Raw genomic sequence first — 21,347 nt, 5'->3', positions numbered from 1 at the left:
GATGTGAACTGAATGGCCACCTGAAGGCAGTGCAACAAACTGTAAACACATCTTTGACATATATGCCGTCATGCTGATATAAGGTGATGTAACATCAGGTGATGATATACATTCCCAGAGCACTTTATCAGGCAGACCATACTAATACTTTAAAGTTGTGTTTCAGGTGACCTGCCAAATATAACTACAATATCCACTCTCTTTTATGCTCTGTTTTGGTTTTATCTGACTCCATAACGGCTAAATGCTTCACTATGTTTTCACCAGCTGGCTGCCAACTTTTTCTGTCTACAATTTGATGCTGGGCAGGTAGTGTATAGTAGGTTAATCATGGCTTCTTTGCTGAAAGCAGCTGCCCTGTTGCAACCCGAAACAACAATGATGAGCTGTGAGAGACAAATAAAACAGTAAAGTTGTTGGTTTGGTAAACCAAAATGAGTTCAAGTTCAAGGGGAACTTGAGTTGGTCGATTCATTACTTTGTTAGCAACTTTCCTTCCAGAAACAATGTCTGTTACTCTGGATAATCTCCACACCTCAATGTGAACAATTTCAAACTACTTTCTACCAAAGAACTAGTTCCCATGAAAACTGTTGACAGGAAGGTCTGTGAATCATTCAGAGTAAGGAAGGCAATGTTTCCAGTTAGAGATGTTTCTGTTGAATTTTTTTTAATGACAGTGAACATCAAAAAAATCTGTTCATCTTAATTGTATTGTGGTGACAAAGGAACTATTGGCAAATATCTCAAAACGTGGGCAAATAAAACCAAAACCATCAACATTTTTAGATACCCTTGGAAGAAAATTTGAAAGGAAGAAACAGTTTTTTGTCATTTTGGTGAGCAGACACTTTAACCACATGTAAATCTATAGTATCCATATGCTTTATATTAATTTAAATCCAAGGACTTAAATAAATTGCTCTAAAAGTCTAAACTGGTACTGGTTCTTAGATGTACCACTATTGTGGACTAATATATATTCCTTAAGGTCTTAGAAATGATGATCACAGTATGCAGTGTAAGTATATGTATGCAGGGTGAGTATACATACTGTATTCCTGTGTTTGTGCAGAACCTAAATCCACAGTTTCCTCACACTGAGGTAGAGAGTAAACATTATCATGGGCCCAGCCACAGGTATCTTGCATGTTTCCCTGACTGGTAGAGAGCACTCTTCAGGAGCGGAGAGTAAACATGAGGCTTTTTGGTCTTTATTTGGTCACTTTGTTGAGCTTTTAACAGACTAAACTTCACTGACTGCGCTCAAACTTAAGGCAGGGCCAGCCTGTGTGGTTACAGGGGTTGAACTGTTGAGAATACATGTGACATATTCAGTGGGTCACTTCATTTGCTTGTATTCCACAGCTGGATGCTTCAAGGTTTGTACCCTTTGTTAGCCTTCAGGGAAAGGTCAGCCATGTTCATACATCAAGTGTGAAGCTTTACACCCCCTCGCCACAGTTTGACCCCACAGCTGGCCGCTACATCCACCACCTCGGTTAGTTAAACCACAAACCACTCCATACTCTCCTTTTTCCTTCTCGTTTTCATTTTTTTCTTTTTCACTTCCTTTCCATCAGTTCTCTTTCTCCAATAGTACATTGAGCTAGATTTAGATCATCCTCTTGTCCTCTTCCCCTGGAGACGACAATCCACTACCATCTGGTTCAGCATCACAGGGTAGCCGTAAGACACTGACCCCGTGCAAAGATCAACTTCCTGAGATGTCAGAGGGGCTTGTGTTGTTGCATTCACTGGGGATAGGGAGGGAAAGTGGGGGGGTATCCTCTGGCCCCTTTTTTCTTTTCTGAGGCCCCAAGATGTTTTCTCTAAGGGATTGATGCATCTCCCACGCAAAGGAAGAGAGCAGGATATCAGGGATTTTTATGTCTGAAAGTACATACTACAAAGTATGTTGACACTAACGTAGAACACCACCACAGAAGGCACGTATGACTACTTGAACTGCTGAGTTTGTCTGTATATGGCATATGATCCCTCATATCCTCCTGAATCTCAGCCAGTCAGAAAATATCAGAACAGGAAGTATGAGCTGATTGCAAAGAAATCATTAGGGAGGGATTTTGTTGTCACTCACTGATAGTGGGCTTTGGGATATTTAAGCTTCCCTGAAATCTAAAGGTCAGGAAATTTGAGTAAGAGCAACCCCTATAAAATAAAAGCTACCCCCCACTCTCTCTCAACAGCTTCCTCTTACTTTCTGGAGAGACATATGAGGGGGTTAACAATAATTTTCCTCTAAATAAGGGAATTAATCTTGGCATTGATTTGTTATCAGTGGAGGAACACGGCACATTGAGTTACATAAGAGACTTTGCCCTAATGCTGTTGACTTGGAGAGAGAAATAAACAAGTCATGTCAGTTAGCATTGTTACTTCCCTTTAATTATGTATAAGTTTTCAGATAATATAATTATCAGACTCTGGACACAGCGTAATTGAATTGCAAGTAGTGAATGAGAGGAAGCGAACACAGCAGGGCCATTTCGGTTGTCTGTAGAAAGGTATAAAGTACAATGATTTAAATGTATAGTAGGTGGCTCTGTGTACCAAAGGAACACATTAGATGGGTTTGAGAAGCTATTGCAGTGTCCCAGGAAAGTTAGGTTCTCATATGTGGACATTCACTATTTCCTCTCATGGCAAGAAAATTACAAAGTCTCATCCAAATATGTAAATGAGACCTTGAAATGTGAATTTATGGCAGAGTTTGACCGTTTTGCTTTGATTTGTTTTGGTACTTAACATTGTACATTTGATCATACCAGGTTTAGTTTAATGCGTCTCACGTGTTTACTGTAAATATTGTCTGACGTGACTTTGGTTTATACCCTGCTTCACTTGTTGAAGCAAGGTATAAAGAGATGGATATACTAATACAAACACCTGGCATAGCATATATGCAATCCAATGCAACAGGGAACGGTAAAATTTGTGTAACTTTCCTCTGATTTCCATCTTGGAGAGAATTACAGGTAGTTAAAATACAGATTTGACTTGTCTTCTCTGTAACAGTAGCATGTGAATTTTCAGCATGAGTGTGGTATCTCTTTGAAAGCCAAAGAGAAATGGATCTTGTGTTTTACACTGCATTCAATTTGTTTCTTTTGGATCTCGACAAAGCGCTAATTATCGCACATAATAAGCTAAGACAGTTTCTTTTTCTGTAGTTGCACAGATCCGATAGCCTCAAGAAACAAATATCTACCTACACACCCTTGACTTCCAACACTAGTCCCCAAGTAAACATCAAAAGAATGATATGTGACCGCACATAGCAACAAGCTTACATGACTAATGATCGGGTTTATCAAGTCTTTTGTCCAATTCTGACTGGGTGCTGATCAGAAAAGAGCAATCTAGGGAATGGTTTGTACACCTCAGTGTTGCACACTCACACACAGGCAAGCAGACACACTCCTCAAACACACATGCACACGGCCCTGAGGCATAGATATAGCAGACCTGCCACTCCTTTCTCCTGGAGTTATCTTCTGGACATTTTGTGACGACAGTACAGCTGGAGGAAGTGAAGCAATCGGTAATTAGTCTTTGTCACAGTATCAGTTACGTCTTTGCAGGCTCCACCCTCACATTTAAGCAGACTGGAAACTCTGTTTTCAGTCTGTTTGATGAGTCAAATTTGAATCAGGTTCCATGGAGAAACAAGGCTTCCAACAATTGCCAATCTGTGTATTCTTTCACTCATCTGCTGTTCTCTGTCTCTACTAGCAGAAAAGTAGTTTGCAAGTTGTGCAACCTTTTAGGACTCATCTAACTCAGAAATATGACAGTAATTTGCATTTATAGCAGGCTGTGTTGTTAGAAGAAAAGGATAGTCTAGGTAGAATTATGAAGCCATCTTTCAGTTCTAACCTACATGTTGATACAGCCAGACCCTATTTCTTTCTCATGTGTTGCAGCCTAAAGAGGAAGTCAATTTATGGTTGTAGAAAATAAGGTCATTTACCACCTGTAACAGGGTTATGAAATCAACAACTGGGCAAGGTAAATGTTTGCCATGGCTACATTGCTGCTCGCTTGAGCAATCAAGTGTTTTTTTGGGGGTTTTTTTTGTTTTGTTTTTTTATCAACTACTTTTTTTTAATCAACTTCAGTTGGATGAAGTCTGTTGAAACTTTAGTCACCTACCTCATGCAGCCCTTGCTGATCATCATAAATATTAACAGAACAGAAAAAAACATTCAGACAGGAAACAGGTTGAATGTATGCATCTGGGAGATATGCACAGATGTACTGTATATGGCATAACAACAAACCATTTAACCATGATTAGAATTCCTGTTAGCAAACTGTCATTTGGGATGTCCAAATCAGATTGATTAATATCCACAGCTGCACAGTCTTGACACCCTTTTTTTGATTATTACAGTTTGGTTTCTCAGTCTGAGTAATAATTAGGGGGCTAATTACATCTCACGTGGCTCCTCTAATTAAAACGGTCAGCTTGCTGTTGCTAGTCTTTCTCCGTTGCCTGGGCGTTAGGCCGCTGGAGTACAGGGTTCATATCAGGGAGATCCCTCAGGGACAAACTAATTAGGAGGAAGGAGAGGGAGGGCTGGAGACAGCTGTTTGTGCCTAATTCTCACTGATTTGTTGCCCCTCGCTGTTGGTTTGCATGAAACACAACACAACAACCTGAGTAGATTGAACAGTGGAAGACCTCTGGTTTCTGACACTGGTTTGACGGAGCTTAAAGATGATGTCAAGTCGGAAATGCCTCAGTGTAGTTGAACTTACTGTTACATACAATACGTTGTTGTGAGGTGTGTCTCAGAGTGCATGTTTTGGCTTTCTTTGGAATCAAGAGCAGACACGTTGTGGAATGTGACCCAAGAGACAATACACCCGAACCATAATTTCTACTGTAATAAATGGGAGGATGAATATTTTTGTTTTTTCTGAACCTGTTGCTCAAGTTAACCCATAAATTTAAACTTGAAGGAGAGAGGTCAGTTATATGCCTATTATGTGTGAGTGCACAGTGCAAGTGTATGTATGGCTGCATGCGTGTTGGAGGGGGGGTTAAATACAGCTGACTCGCTCTTCAGTGCCAGTCAGAACCTGTCTGACCAGCCTGGGATGACTGAACACAGGAAGACAACTCACACGTGTGTCTACCTTTAACACTGCATTCATTAAGAAAGAGCGTCTTGTGTCTGCTGCACTTATCAGTAAAGCTGCCTTCCTTATCCAAACATTTTGTTGCATAATGCCATACAGGCTAAATTGTCAGCCCACAACTGTAGTCCTGTGAATCTCTCCCTCAGCCCCTTTATTGTTTCTGGAACTGAAATCTAGAGAAAAGTGCATGGATCAGCATTTGATTCAAGCCCTAAGTTGTTATTTAGTAATTTCAAGAACTTGTCCTAAAATCAGATATGCTTAAACTTTGTTGAAGTTATTGAGACCGTTATTACTTATGAGATTATGAGATCTAAAGTTCCCCCAAGAAACACACTCACAAATCTCATGGAACTGTGACCAATTTTTTCTCCGAAATGCCGCGGCCTGAAGATGCTGTTCACAGTGGTTGTTTTTAACTGGCCCGCGTACCAGTGGAAAGATTCAGGCCCTTGCCAGAATAAATACAGCCGGCTCACTTTGACGCATGTGCCAGAACTCGCTCTGTAGCCGAGATTTGATTCCTATTGTAGATGCAACCCAGATTGCTTATTTTCACATGAAAGCTGGCCAAGTTACGACTGCACAGACCAAATTCACAGACGGACCTACACACACAGAAACAGAAAGTCATCAACTGAGCCAGTGTGTTACATAAGCAGTGGATCTTTCTGAATGATAACACTGTGGACCTTTTGTGACACTGCACTGCACTTCCAGGTGATTTACACGCAGTGTGCATCCAACAATCCAGTAAGTCTGACAAATTTTTTTTTTTTGGTCTTTCCCTGCAGTATGCCAAGGCATCACCAACCGTTTAAATCTTCTGGGCTCCAAAGAAGACCACTACCTAAACATGGTGAAGACCTACAGCAACTGCACTGTGGTCCTGGAGAATCTGGAGGTCACCTACATGGAGAGCCACCGTGACCTGTCCTTCCTCAGGGTAAAGGCTGCATTCTGTTAATAGTGAGGGCTAAACAGGCACAGAACCGATCGGATGTTCGCAGGCTCAGCACTGCTCCTATTGCTTCAGTTCAGATAATTAAAATCACCGAAGAGTGAACCCATAGTCACGGATGATTTGGTGTGTTTGTAACCCTCTGGTTGGAGCTTTGCTTGAACTCCAGCTGTAACGACAAGGTTGTGAACACTGGGCAGATGTGATGAGGGACCACACACACTTACATTCAAGCTTGCACACAAGCAGAAATAAATTACAGCAGATATCATGCAGTAGTTCCAAGGATGTAATTTCCACTGGGGATGGGGGGAGACATGTCCCTCTTATTTTTTAAAATCCTATTTTTCTATTATTATCTATCATTATGTATCAGCTGTCTAACAATTAAAGTAAATGTGATTTTCAGAGATCTAGGGATAGCGCATTTAGAATGAAGTAATTTCTTTTACATTTATAATTCTTTTGTTAAACCATTATTAGAGATTACCAGTTTCACCATATTGTGTTTTAACGTTCATACAGATATACACAAATACAGGAAATAGCCTTCACATAACATGTATTTTATTTTATTTGTTGGTTACAGAGGCTATAACTTCATTGCCTACCCAGTTCTGAAGCCAAATATTCACCCTTTATTTAAAAAGGTTTTTAGTCAGCTCAGCAGTATATCACATTTGCTACCTAAGTCCACAACAAACATCTATTTATCTAATTTTTTCTTCCAAAGTCAATTGAAGAAGTGGGCGGCTATGTCCTGATTGCCCTCAACACAGCTCCCAGGATTCCTCTGGAAAATCTGCGCATCATTCGAGGTCATTCCCTCTATGAGGGAGCGTTTGCCCTTTCTGTTCTTGCCAATTATGACAAAGCTACAGGTCAGGGCACCAAAGAGCTTCTTCTTACCAGCCTGACAGGTCAGTCCAACTCTCCATTTTCATATTTTCTATTGCAGAAATTTTCACAAAATGTCAGTATTATAATATAACTCTAAATATTTAACTATTGGCTTGTTGTAAAAGCAATTGTATAATTTTATTAAACTCAAATTCTTTTGCAGAAATTCTTAAAGGAGGTGTAAAGTTTGGGACAAACCAGCTATGCAATGTGGAGACCATACAATGGTATGATATTATCAACGCCGAGAACAAACCCAACATGGAGCTCCCGGTGGCCAGCAACAACCCGCTCTGTAAGTGACACATTTTAAAGCAAAAGACTGCAGAATTAATCCATTGTGCATTACTAAAGAATTTCTAGGGTGTGAAGTAAGAATTTAACACTGTTTATTGTGATTTTTTTTTTTTTTTTTTGTTACAGGTAAAACATGTGACTCAAGCTGCCTTAATGGTTCATGCTGGGCACCTGGTCCTCAAAATTGTCAGACCTGTAAGCTCTGATCTGTGTTTTAATTTTACCATGGAAGAATACAAAACAACCACTTAAGTACCTATGCTGTATTAAAGCTGAAATCTGTAACATTATATACTGTACACATTGTCAGTGTACCGTATATCCATAGCTATCGTGTGGTGAAACACTAAAAACCGTTTGCTATGTTTTGTGATCGTTTCCACACTCTACTGCTGAGAAAAAATGGGTCTCTCTTTGCATTTATATTACTTGGTCAGTTATTAACGTTTTTACTGCATACCAACAACAGCAAGTGCAAACAACTTATGATAATAGATTAATTTTGCCATAATTTCAACATGCAAAATGTTTTTGATTTACAGCTTTAATAAGGCTTCATAATAATAAAAATGGAAAACAACTTGCTGCTACTGGTCAATCCACTTACTTTGACTTTGACTTGACTTTGTCCTGTTCTTCTGCCCAGTAACAAAGCTGAACTGCGCACAGCAGTGCTCTAAGAGATGCAAAGGAACTTCCCCAAGCGACTGTTGTAATGAGCATTGTGCTGCGGGCTGCACAGGACCACGGCCCACTGACTGTCTGGTGAGAGAAAGACGCCTTTATATGCGGGACAGGATTGATGATATGATCAAAGAACTGGGGAACAGACAAGCTTGAACAGCAAAATAAGCAGATTCATTGTTTCATACTTCAGCATTAAATTTGGAGGAGAAGCCTCCGACAAAACAAAGCCCTCACTCAGCAACATCTGTTTTTATTATCAGAAGTATTATTATTGGTTTCATTACCAGTGTGACATATAACTGGTGACTAAATCTTTCATTTGGCAGTGCCTTGAGTATCAGCGTCTGCTCTCCCTCTCTCTGCGCAGCTCTGAGGATTTAGCCAAGGCTGTGATAGAGGAATGCAGTGTTATCATTAGTGTGGGGCTCTGTTTTGATCCCTGTGTACTGGATGACTGTTGTTTGTGCTGCAGGCCTGTCGGGACTTCCAGGATGACGGGGTGTGTAAGGACTCCTGCCCGGGCCTCATGCGTTACGACCCCAACCTGCACCAACTGGTACCCAACCCACATGGAAAGTACAACTTCGGGGCCACATGTGTCAAGAGCTGCCCCCGTAAGAATGGCTAAACAGACAAACTTATTTTCAGTTCTTTGGTATTTTTTAGCCAAGATTGTTAATGAAGTTTTAGTCCCATTAGACACTGATATATTTATTACCATACATAAACGCATGCACTATAGCTGTTGCCTTGACAGTCAAGATAAATGAAATAAAACTAGGAGGCCTCACTGGCCAATATGAAACACATGATGCATGATTACGAGCTTTTTCACATTGTGGTATGCTGAACAAGTGCCTAGATTGTCCTTCAGGGTTGTTAGACATTCAGTGGTTACAGTGTACAGTTACAGTTTAATTATAAACTGTATAAACAAGGAAAGAGAATGATTGAGTTTCAGGGCGTGTTAATGCAAGAACTGCTCCTTCTCAGTTTAACTTACACAGGTCTGTCCCTGTATTCCTCAGCCAATACTGTAGAGCCTACAGCATGATTATGTACCCATTGTGATACCGGTGGTATAACTCATGCAGTTTATTATGGCTGAAAGGTGCATTTAGGTATGATTTGATTTCTTGTATGTTGCAATGATTCCAGATAATTATGTTGTGACTGATCACGGAGCCTGTGTGCGGACGTGCAGTGGTAATACATATGAGGTGGATGAAGGAGGAATCAGGAAGTGCGCCAAGTGTGATGGACTGTGCCCAAAAGGTAAGTAGGGGGTTGAGCTGTCTGTCTGTGCAACCTGACCAACTATTTCTGACTCATATGCACAACACAGTTTACGGTGGTGGAATGTAACTACTACTGAAACATACAAACCATATAATCGTATTATAAAAAATGTTGGTTGTTATATATAAACTATCAAATAGTATGTGGAATTGGTAAAATTGGCTCAAGCTACAACATGCTAATGTTACTTTTATATAAATGTATCACATATTATAATATATAATAATTTACCACTTTAAGGCAACATGCTGTAGGCATAATGAGTACTGTCAAAGAGACCACAAAAACGGACATTGATACCAGATTTAGGCAGCCTTATAGGCCTCTAAAATGGAGAAGACCAGTCAAGATAGAGAAACAAGACCACAAGAGCCTGAAAGAGGAGACAAGGAGAAAGAACCCCAACAAACCCACTCTGCTACGGGGAATCCAGATATGAGAAAGAACCACAATTGGTTGTTGACTATTCCACCTGCATATCACCAATACCAATTACCAAAAGAGATCCAATACCACAAGGGAAAGAACACCGTCAAGAGAACAGCAATAAGAGGAGATGGAGGTTAAATAGAAAAATTATTGAATGAGCCAAAAGTAGGAGATATAACCCACTGAATCAATATATAACCATGGAAATGTATCATCAACCTCTTAAAAGTAATGTGATGAAAAGATTATGTTGATGATTGTTTTAAAGATATGTTGTGATAATCGAAGAGAATACATAAGTAAGGATGAAGATATAAATGAAGAATGAGGACATCAATTGGGAAAACACCAGTTCATGACCTAGCACGCCTTGAAAACTCACATGAACGGATCGTAGCTACAGAACTCGCGTTCTGTACTTACTTTTGTGTCACTCACACTTGTCGCGAAGCTGATCACGGCATCTACGGCTCCGCCTGGTCCGTCTGATAATTGCAAATGATCTAATGTAGGACGTCCATATAGGGAAAGTAAAAATGCTATAAAAACCCTAGGTTTTAGAGAAGCAAGAGAGCACTCATAGACTGCCTGGGGACACTGCTTAACCTTGATCAAAGCATCTCAACAAGGGAAATACTCCAGAGTTGACAGAGTTGTGGCAGCAGCCCGGCTTTGTGGCTGAATTCAGCTAAGACACCCTTATAAGCCAGAAGGCGTCAACTATGGGACTTTGGCAGCTGTTTACAACCCTCTTTTAGATCATATGACTTCTGCGAGGGCTGATAATGTTTTTGGAGATTTTTGGGCTGTTTCTTCTTTCAGCCTCACCTCACAGAATCCAGGGTGACTGTGAGTAGATCAGTTAGAATAGATTCATAAGTACATTATCTGAATTTAAAGTAAAGGTTTCCTTTCTTTAAATCTAGCCTAACAGTTTCTTAAAGCACCAGTACCTTCGCCTTGGTGATGTAAAAGTACAGATTGTGTGTGACAAGGGTACGTCAATAGACGAAGACTCTTGTCGGTCGGTCTAGACTCTTAAATTAATATCTCCCCAGCAGCAAAAGTATATTTGCAGCTTAAACGATATCCAGCAACCATAACGACTGTTACAATTAAGAAGGGAGCGGTCGTAAACCGAAGTGTTTTCATTGAGTATTCTTAGGTCAGGCCAGTAAGAGTGCAAGTAGAAAGGTACAGGCTTTGGGAGGAAGCCAGTTAGCAGCTTGAAAAGTCTCCTCGGATTCAGCATGTATTTCATGTGATCAGAATCCTGTTCAGGTCTTCAGACAGGTGTTCCACTTTAATGTGATGGGTGAACAGGACGCCTGTACGGGATTGCCTGGGTAACAGTACTTTAAGAACATTTTGCTGATAATAATTAGTACTTTTACCATATTTTACACTGTGGAGTGGCTTCTTCTACTTAACTAAAGGGACTGAATACCACTTCTGACACAGTTTGCCCTGCTCAATTTGGTTTAGATTACTCCCAAAATTAGAATAATATCTCTGTTCTGATATTTGTTTTCTTAATGGTTTGCAGTGTGTAACGGACTTGGAACGGGAGACCTGACTCACACCCTGTCGATCAATGCCACCAACATTGACTCTTTTAAAAACTGCACAAAAATCAATGGTAACATTGCCATCATCCACACGTCGATTCATGGGTAAATCAAGGACATTAACAGCATTGCAGACTTCATGCCTTAGTTATATCAACTGTATCAACTGCAATAGATTACAGGGTACCTTTACCAATAGCCAATCACATGTGTTATCTTATTTTTTAGGGATGCATATACCAAAACACCAAAGATGGATCCTGCCCAGCTGGATGTGTTTAAAACAGTAAAAGAAATTACTGGTAAGACTGCGTAAGACCTGAGTAATAATGACACACTAAGTGCACACTGAAGAGTTTCACAATTAACAAACCATTTGTTGCTACAGGATACTTGTGGATTCAAACCTGGCCAGAGAGCCTAAGCTCACTTAGTCCTTTTGAGAATCTGGAGATCATTCGAGGACGAACTAAACGGTATGTTCTTTGTAAAGAACCCCCCCCCCCAATAGAATCACAACCACTGGACCACAAGGATTAAGTTTTCCATGCATGAACTGACTATTATTCAAGGCTGTCATAACGTCCTTCCTTTTTTCTTCCCTTCCTTTTCCACCTTTTTCCCCTGGTAGTGGTAGCCGCAGTGTGGTTATGACTCAGCTCGGTATCAACTACCTGGGCCTTCGCTCCCTCAAAGAAATCAGCGATGGAGATGTGGTCATCATCAAGAACCAGAACCTGTGCTACACCAATAAAAGCCACTGGGAGGGTCTCTTCAAATCGAAAAGCCAGAGTGCCACCGTAGAAGAAAATGCTGATGCTGCCACATGTGGTAAACTGAACTTTGTGTCCCACACCGAATTCAGCAAGATCCTGTCGTTGCTTTGTTGCGCAACATCTGATTATACAATACACAAGCCAGATTTAATTAACCAAATCTAATTTCAAAATTTGATAATTATGCGCAAAAGATCTCCTCTTGAGATTGTATGTTTGTTTTCAGCTCTGAAGAACAACACTTGTGACAGGAAGTGTACCACAGACGGCTGCTGGGGTCCGGGCCCGGACATGTGTTTCGCCTGCCGTGACTACAGCCGTGATGGGAGCTGTGTTGACTCCTGCAACGTCCTTGAGGGGTAAGGGAGGAGTCTTGGATTTACTGCCTTTTTAAGCTCTGAAATGCAGTGTTCTTTGTTTTAGACAAACAAACAGTCTGAACATCACTTTTGTGTGCTCCACTGTTAAACTCCTTCAAAGTCTATTTTCATACCATGAGCATTTCCAGACTCTGACATTAGACGAGTTTGGGGATTTGTTATTGAAAGCAATGCTAAGACCAAATATTATCCAAGGTATTTTGAAGTTAAACCTCCAGTAGATATAAGACAAACATTGTAGCTAAAATGGCACGGTCACTCACATCTGTTTATCTTTGCAGATTTCTGTCAAACATTGAATCTCAACATGCTTACAATTTAACTTCTGCCCTCAAAAAAGGGATCAAGAATTTCACTTCTCATATAACTGTTTGAAATGAGGCGCAGAGTCTGTCAGCTTTCTTATTGTTTTTGCAGAGAGCCGCGGGAGGCAGTCATGAATAAAACCTGCATGGAGTGTCACCTCGAGTGTCAACGCATGAATGGGACTGCAACCTGCAGTGCGCCTGTATGTGTGCCAACGACAACTAAACTATTATTACAAACATCCATAAGAAAAACTAAACCCCCAGCTATAATTGTCAACAATAAAGGCTGTGTTTTTGTGTCAGTCACTCAGAACCAAAGAGCACCAGTAATGAACAATTATGCAGCATGGAATCCATTTCAGAAGTGTTAGCCCACCAAATGTTTCCATCAAAAGCAGCTTTAATAGACCATAATGCAAGGCAGCCACAAGACATGTTGAGTTTTGAACAAGGGGTGTGGCTGTGTGATCTAGTTGGCTAACTGTCTTCTTTTATATGCTCATAATCCCGTCTTTGATTGAAAACAACACGTTCAGACCCCCTTTTTTTGGGGTTGTTGAAAGTAATTTTAGGAAATGTAAGGCATCAAATATAGAAGTAGACATGCTGATAAAGGGAAAGGTTTAGTAAAAGTATATCATAGTGTATCAGAGGACTGAGTGGTACTGACCTTAACTAAAGCACCTAACATGACTGGGTGGTTTTCATTGCCTTAACATTTGCATGTTTATGAGGAAGATGGATGTATTGGATGCTTTGCTTGCCGAACTTACTACTATGAGACAGTGCTGCTTACATAATATGTACTACTCCTCTGAAGAGGACTGTAAACATCATGAATTTTTTTTTTTTTTTTTTTTTTTACGTCCAGGGTTCTGGAAACTGTACTAAGTGTGCCAACTTCCAAGATGGACTGTTCTGTGTGTCTCGCTGTCCCCAAGGCGTGCCAGGGGAGGACGACACGCTAGTGTGGAAATACGCAGATAAGATGAAAGTGTGCCAGCTGTGCCACAAAAACTGCACTCAAGGGTAAAAGCATTGTTCTGCCGACCTGAGAACTGGCCCTACATTTCCCTGTGTTGCAAACATTTGTCTGTGGCAATGCTGATACAGTAACTTAATACAAGCCAGTCAGCAGTAGTTCTGTTGGAATGAGGGAATTTTTGCTGAGATAAATGTCTAAATTAGACAATTTAGGTGATGTTTTGCAGACTTAGATCACAGGACCATACCAATTTATTTTCCATTTGTTTTCCATTTACAACAAATCAGATTATTTCTTCCCCTTTTTCCAAAGCACACAATTGGTTTTGTAGATTTTTGAATGTTTTTTGCATTTTCTAGGCTCCCATTGGTTTACATTCATTTCAGTATTGAATGGAAAGAGGTCTGACCTGCATTATAGAACAGAACAATAATAACTTTGACAGGAATGACAGCAGACCTAATGTTCACAGTGATGGCCTATCAACACTCAGCCTGTGGTGATCATTGATGGTCGTGGAAGGAAGTGGTTCAGAGATACCATCATGTCCTTTTAGCCACTGCAAGCAACAGTGTGTAAGGGGTCTCTGTAACTCTCTTGTGCAAGTTTCAACAACTTTCATGTATTTTTTTACTAGTTTTGTGTTTCAAAACTACTTCATTGGCCCCAATGGACCAGACTGACTGTTATATTTAGTTATGTAGGCTCATAACCTATCTCAGAAGAGTTGACTGCTTTTATCGGCAGAAATCAGCTTTTCATCCTATCTGAACGCCACACGACTGAGCTGTTTTTCGTGGAGTCAGATAATTGTGGCAACAGTGATTGGTGGACATTGATTGCAAAGCATTTCCCCGAGTGTTTAGCTTCATAGGAAATCAATAACCTTATGATGACTTGGTGAATTTGTAGTGTGAAAGCTTCAGTAACATCATAGTTACATCAGATTCTTTGCATTGATTTGTTTACAGGTGCATTGGGCCTGGTCTTGAAGGCTGCCAGATTAAAATGTGAGTATATACAGTATCGCTAATCATCAATACTTTAGGATACAGTGACTTTGCCTAATTTAGATAGTCTAATCTCATCTCTCCTTGCTGATTAAATTCCCAAAAGTGCTCTGTTTTCTACCTGCATTCTTACATCAGCTCCCACCTATCTTTCAGCTCCTCTGGTCTTTCCATGATTGCAGCAGGTGTGGTCGGCGGGCTGCTGGCTGTTCTTATTGCAGGCCTGTCTGTCTTCGTGTTGCTACGCCGACGCCACATCAAAAGGAAGAGGACCATGCGCAGACTGCTTCAAGAGAGAGAAGTAAGTTGAGGGAACTGAGTCACCACGCTTGAAGGAAGACTTCAAGATGCCGAGTGATATGTTAGGATTCATTTACAGAAATGCTAGTGTGCTGTATGCTGAGATTACAATTTTTACTTGTATTTCGTTTTTTTGGTATGACTTGTATTGAGTATTTATTTGCTACAGTGCGTTGTTAAACAATCACTAGGGCTCTCTGCGAGACAGTATGTAAGACATTCAGTTGTTCTTTTCCAGTTGGTTGAACCTCTGACTCCAAGCGGAGAGGCACCAAACCAGGCTCTGCTACGTATCCTGAAAGAGCCTGAATTTAAGAAAATCAAAGTGCTGGGATCAGGGGCTTTTGGTACAGTTTATAAGGTAATGACCCGCCTCAGGTTTGTGTCTCAAAACAAATTGTTGTCAAAACCCCACTGCAGTGCTGAGCATTAGAGAAGTTGGAGCACGGGACTACTGCATGTGCCAAGTCTACATAACACACACCCGTCAGTGTTTTGACTCTACATCTGTTGTCAATTTTTCAATTAAAAGACACATTTTTGACTTGCCAGGTCACGCATGAGTGACTTCACTCTCACTTTCAGTGCTCTCTCCCTCTCAGTTGATATACTTAATTAATGCATTAATCACAAACTTGGGCATGTGCTTTTATACAGTGACATTGAGAGAATATATGGGGACACAAAGCTGGCCTCCACAGGGTTAACAATTTATTTTAGAGTCAATTTTTAGGTTAAGGTTACGATAAATCTCCAGAGAGAGAATGTAAGTCAACACAGTGTTCTTATTTACAGTACAAAAACAACTCTGTCTGTCTGTGCTCTTAGATTTCTGTCTTTGAAAGGACAGTTTGCAGTTTTAGACCTTGAGGGTGAGGACATTTTTGGAAAGTAAGGCCTTTTTTTTTTTTTCAAAGGGCTTTATGAGGGTTAAGACTTACTTATAGGGTTGGAATTAGTTTTAAGTTACGGTTAGGGTAAGGGCTGTGGTTTGGTATTTAGCTGTGAGGGTTAGGGCTAGTTTTGGTAGGTGGTGAAAGAAGTATTGACATCTATAGTTAAGTCAAATGACCAATGTCACGCTATAAAAATACTCAATTACAAGTAAAGACCCTGCATTGCATAATTTTACTCAAGCAGAAGTGCAAAAATATTAGCAGAAAAAGTTTACTTCAAGTATCAAAAGTAAAAGCACTCATTAGGGGATCCTGTCCGAGTGTTATATTATATTATTGGATTATTATTACTGATTCATTGAGGTGTAAGCAGAATGTGTAGCTGGTTTAGGTGGAGCTATTTTTTAACTACCTTATTTACTGTCGGGTAGTTTAATCTATGACAATTCATAATATTTTATAGCTGCTCATATGTATCATATCATTTTTTTTATGTGAAATGCAGTGGTCAGATACTTGTAGTGCAGTAAAAAGTACAATATTACCATCTGAAATGCACTGGAAAGGTGCACAAAATGGAAGTAAAAGTACCTCAAATCTGTACTTAAGTGCAGTACTTGAGTAAATGTAGTTTATTTTCCACCACTGGGTTTAGGGTCCTCGCAAGTATAGAACACAAAGTGTTTTGGTGCACTCTTTGGATGTTAACCTTTATAATTGATAACATTTGTATGTATGCAGTCTTGTTCACTTGATGATTCAGGTGTAATTGAAGCCTGTGAAATAACAAACCTGTTTCCATGCAGGGTCTGTGGGTGCCAGAGGGAGAGGATGTGAAGATCCCAGTGGCCATCAAGGTTTTGAGAGAGGCCACGTCACCAAAAGCAAACAAAGAGATCTTGGACGTAGGTTCACTGATTTATGTGGTTATTTCTTTGGGCTTTTTTTGGGGGCCAGTACTGTAACACTGAGTCAGAACTAAAACAGCGATTCATTTAAAATGTTATTTCCCAAACTAATTCAGTAAAGCGTTTGCTGCTGGTGGGAAATGACAGTGGAAATATGTAAAACCCACATTACGCATTCTGTACACATTGTGTAATTTGTCTAGAGAGTGAGTGACAATTATTGCCTGCCAGATGTCAAGTTAACTAGTGTATCCTGTAATTTATAGCACATGCAACTTATTTGAAACAAATGGCCACCTATTTCCCGTGTAATGGCGAACGTGTCATGTTTCTACACGGTGACCCTCTTGTAGGCTGCTGGGAATTGGATTAATTCATTGGTAGGCTGTGTTTGGGTGTTGGTGTGTAATCCGAGGCTGAGGTGTTCTGGAGAGGAATGCACACTGAGAACTCAGCGTGTGCTAAATGCATTATACGAACGGGTGAATCTGCAGATCCTGTGATTTTGTGGTTGTGTTGCTTAGTCACTGTACATCTGGATGTTGTGGTGGAGACACACGTCCTCATGACCTTCATGACCTAAGGGCAGAGTCTTGCATTTTAAAGGAGAAAGAGATTTTTTTTTTTCATTCTTTGATGCCTCTTTCTCAGAGGAATTATAGAGCTCCTATTTATGAAGTGGTTATTTACTGAATAATATTGATACCGTCATAGACGTGGAAAATATTCGGGATACAATTAATACACTCATAGCAGGAAACCTACTAAATAAAGCAGAGTTTGAAGTCCTGTTTGCACGAGTCTCCTTGTGGGAAGCCTTTTGTTGGTGGCCAGTTTGGATTATCCCCATGGCTTTTTCTCTAAGTCACATTTCTGTTAAGATGACTGAGAGTTTCCACTCTGAGCTGAGCCACATAAAATATGGTTGGCTGAGTATCCCTGCTGCTGAGAAACTTATCGGCCAACAATGGATATTTCCACAAACGTTGTGTTTCTCAAGCTGGCAGTGTCCAGGATAAATGTGGACACTTCTACAAATATTAGTTCAGTGGATAACGGAAAAGGCTGTGAAACGTTTTATTCAAACAGACAATTTCTTCTTTGTCTCTGCACCTTTAATCCATCAATGTGAATTATAGTTTTTCTCTTTATCCCACGCTTTAGAGAAGGGGATTGTTTCTTTGGTTGTGTCACCTGACAAACATGTTTGTATGTCCGCATGCACACTGCAGGAGGCTTATGTGATGGCCAGTGTAGAACACCCCCATGTGTGTCGTCTGCTCGGCATCTGCCTGACCTCCACAGTGCAGCTCGTCACCCAGCTGATGCCCTACGGCTGCCTGCTGGACTATGTCAAAGAGAACAAGGACAATATCGGTTCCCAGCACCTGCTGAACTGGTGTGTGCAGATAGCCAAGGTAAGAAAGAAACCTTGTGAAGGCATCAAGTTACACTGCAGGGTCTGTTCAATAGGTCCGACTTGTATGGGGTTCCTGTTGTTGACCTACAGTGTGTAAATGTTATAGAATAAGGATATAAACTAGTTTAATTTTTCAATGTTGTTTACTTTCAGTAACAATGCCTATGGATGTTTTTAAGTAATGTAGGATATATGATAAAAACAAAAGCAACTGAGCATTTCTGCGATGCAAGTTATGTTGTTTTTGCTTTGACAACATCTACAGTGCAAAAAGCCTTTAACTGTTTAGATTCATTGTTAAATGACGTCGGGTTGTGACAGTTTTCAGCACATGTAGATCTTTAATCATATCCGCTCAAGCAAAGTCCCCATTTTTTGACATATTGGACAGCTATTGCAAGAAGCGCTGCACTTGTATAATAACCTGCACTTCATCGTTTGTTTGACAAAAGGGTATGAATTACCTGGAGGAGCGTCACTTGGTGCACCGCGACTTGGCAGCCAGAAACGTTCTGGTGAAGACTCCTCAACATGTCAAGATCACTGACTTTGGTCTGGCCAAACTCCTCAGTGCAGATGAGAAAGAATACCACGCAGATGGCGGAAAGGTTGGTACCAGGATACTAAGACAAAGGTTGTGCTTCACACCAAAATTCATTTTGTTGTTGCACACGGTCACAAATAGTCCTAAATATGAAAGACCTTATTTGTGCAAATATAGCCTGTTACAAATCGGGTGCTGAGTAGAAAGATGTTGAATTTGCTCCAAGTCATGAAAGAAGATATTTTTGCATTTGTAGTTTTGCTCTAGATTTTATCTTATGTAATTGATGTGGTATATAAATAGTTTAGTCAGTGAACCGAGCTTTAAGAGTAATGATAGATCAGATAAGTTCCTTCTCTTATCGAGGTTTCCTTTTGGAACTGAAATCTCAATTTTTCTCCCAGAAAACTGTGTAGCAATTGTATTTCCTTGTAACTATAGGTTGACCTTTAAACTTCTCTGTGTGGTACCAAATAATGGTCCCCATAATATAATAACACCCTTTTTGTTTTAACCTAACCTAAAAAAATCCCATAATATGGCAAAATGTCATGGTAAAAACAAATTTACTGATGTTTCTGTCTGATATTACTTGTCTGATATTATTACCTCAATATGTTTTCAGAACAGATGAGATCTTAATTTAAACTGATAATGTGATACAGTATTCAGCTTCAGACCAAACATTTTAGTCGACAGTCCACACCAGAAGGACAGAAATGGACAAGTTTCAGTTCTTTGAAAGTCCTCTGGAAAACAGACTCAAACACAGAATTCTGCAACTGCGGAGGTCTTCCTCATTCTAGTTAAATGCATTGCTACTCTGAAACACGGCGTTAATTAAACACAGTGGGACAGTTTCCCAGACAGGGATTAAGCCACATCTTAGACTAATACAAAATTCATTTAAAAAAAACATCTTCAGTGTGGGACTGGACTTAATCTTTGTGCAGGAAACATTCCCAGAAGTCATTTTTTAAGATTTGTGTGACGCACTTTGTGTTATGACAGCACACTGCTTCTCATCGCCGGTAAACTGCAAACTCTACAAAGAGCTTTGTCTACGTTTCTAACATTTAAATCAGTGTTAAATGTTAAAATTTTCACTAACAATAAATAATAAAATGCAGATTTTTGTATTTGTGAATATTGCGATTCTGCACCACTAGGTGACAGTACAGTTACATTATATACTGAATATTGTAAAGACATTAATGGATTTCAATCTAAGAAAGTGCTACAGTACTTGAAATAGGAATCCAAATTTGTATTTAAGATGCTTTAAGAGACTTTTTAACACAGACATGTAAAATGGTCTGATAAAACATATAAGGCACAGTAGCGCATGCAATAAAACACTTTATTTTTTAAAGAGGAAAATATCTTTTGTGTTTGTCGTCCAGTCCAGCTCATTGGACCATATTAAAAGCGATTTTTTTTTTTTGATTTTCACAGGTACCAATAAAATGGATGGCTCTTGAATCTATCCTAAACAGGACGTACACACACCAGAGTGATGTATGGAGTTATGGTAAGTCTTGTGTTGTTATGTTGTGAATACAGTGCATGCTCTGCCTCTAACCCTGCACGAACCCTGGTTGCAGTGTCCCACATTGAGCGTGAATCATTGTGTAACATCAGATATGTAAAACAGCTGGGCTTCTGTACTCCTGAGTATTGGTTACAGTCTCACAGGAGAAATATTTATCCATTGCTAAATAAAGTGTTCTAACAGCGAGTGAGGTAGAGAGAGGACGGTCGTTTTGAGGCTTCAGAAAGGATGTTGTTGTTGGATCTAATAAGGCTTGTCAACAGTTTTAAAAACGGAGAATATCCTGTTAGCATCTGCGATTTTAGGACACAGGTAGCACACACCTACACACCAGCAGTCTCATATGGACAATATCGTATCAGAAGAGATTGTTGCCTCAACCCACATAAACAGTTCCCCTCAGCCCAGGAGCGCACAGAAACCAAACACAGCTCAGCTTTCTTGAGTGGGCCCGCCTCCAAATCGTCTTTTCCCAAGGGTTTGATCACGCCTTCCGGTAAATATGGCAAAAGCATCAACAGGCCCTGGCAGCATTGACAGGCTTCCTTTCGCCCTTTTCCTTTCTTCAGTTCCTCCAGTACAGAGATGCATCCTGGTAACTCCCACTTCTGCAGGCAGAGCCAATTTGTCAACATATCTATTTTGATACTGTGTGATATTTGAGAAGCTTACATTCTGTCACTCACACTTCTTCTCTTTTATTGGGAGCAAAACAAAGGGATTGGCAGCTCATCAGACTGACATATACCAACTGTCCTTCTCCCCTTCTCTCTGTAGGTGTAACAGTTTGGGAGCTGATGACATTTGGGACCAAACCGTATGATGGGATCCCAGCCAGTGAAATAGCTGGGGTCCTGGAGAAAGGGGAGCGACTGCCTCAACCACCCATCTGTACCATAGATGTCTACATGATCATGGTCAAATGTAAGATTGGTTCGAAAGCTGGTTGACACCTCCA

General features: G+C 40.2%; 1 protein-coding gene across 1 annotated transcript in view; it reads left to right on the top strand.

Annotated features, from left to right (window-relative positions):
• Positions 1–21,347, top strand: part of egfra (epidermal growth factor receptor a (erythroblastic leukemia viral (v-erb-b) oncogene homolog, avian)) — a 43,103-nt gene that overhangs the window by 13,944 nt on the left and 7,812 nt on the right. The window contains exons 2-23 of the mRNA XM_040143476.1: positions 5,964–6,115; positions 6,864–7,050; positions 7,194–7,325; positions 7,454–7,522; positions 7,974–8,092; positions 8,487–8,628; positions 9,173–9,289; positions 11,289–11,415; positions 11,539–11,612; positions 11,699–11,786; positions 11,942–12,141; positions 12,313–12,445; positions 12,884–12,974; positions 13,646–13,803; positions 14,731–14,769; positions 14,926–15,070; positions 15,308–15,430; positions 16,772–16,870; positions 18,106–18,291; positions 18,746–18,901; positions 20,293–20,368; positions 21,167–21,313. Coding sequence (XP_039999410.1) covers positions 5,964–6,115; positions 6,864–7,050; positions 7,194–7,325; positions 7,454–7,522; positions 7,974–8,092; positions 8,487–8,628; positions 9,173–9,289; positions 11,289–11,415; positions 11,539–11,612; positions 11,699–11,786; positions 11,942–12,141; positions 12,313–12,445; positions 12,884–12,974; positions 13,646–13,803; positions 14,731–14,769; positions 14,926–15,070; positions 15,308–15,430; positions 16,772–16,870; positions 18,106–18,291; positions 18,746–18,901; positions 20,293–20,368; positions 21,167–21,313 — 2,760 coding nt within the window. The remainder of the gene's footprint in view (positions 1–5,963; positions 6,116–6,863; positions 7,051–7,193; positions 7,326–7,453; positions 7,523–7,973; positions 8,093–8,486; positions 8,629–9,172; positions 9,290–11,288; positions 11,416–11,538; positions 11,613–11,698; positions 11,787–11,941; positions 12,142–12,312; positions 12,446–12,883; positions 12,975–13,645; positions 13,804–14,730; positions 14,770–14,925; positions 15,071–15,307; positions 15,431–16,771; positions 16,871–18,105; positions 18,292–18,745; positions 18,902–20,292; positions 20,369–21,166; positions 21,314–21,347) is intronic.

This window comes from Xiphias gladius, chromosome 14 (genome assembly GCF_016859285.1).
Source record: "Xiphias gladius isolate SHS-SW01 ecotype Sanya breed wild chromosome 14, ASM1685928v1, whole genome shotgun sequence".
Classification (NCBI taxonomy): Eukaryota; Metazoa; Chordata; class Actinopteri; order Istiophoriformes; family Xiphiidae; genus Xiphias; species Xiphias gladius.
The sequence above is the reverse complement of the archived record's forward strand: the minus strand, read 5'-3'. Positions and strand labels throughout refer to the sequence as shown.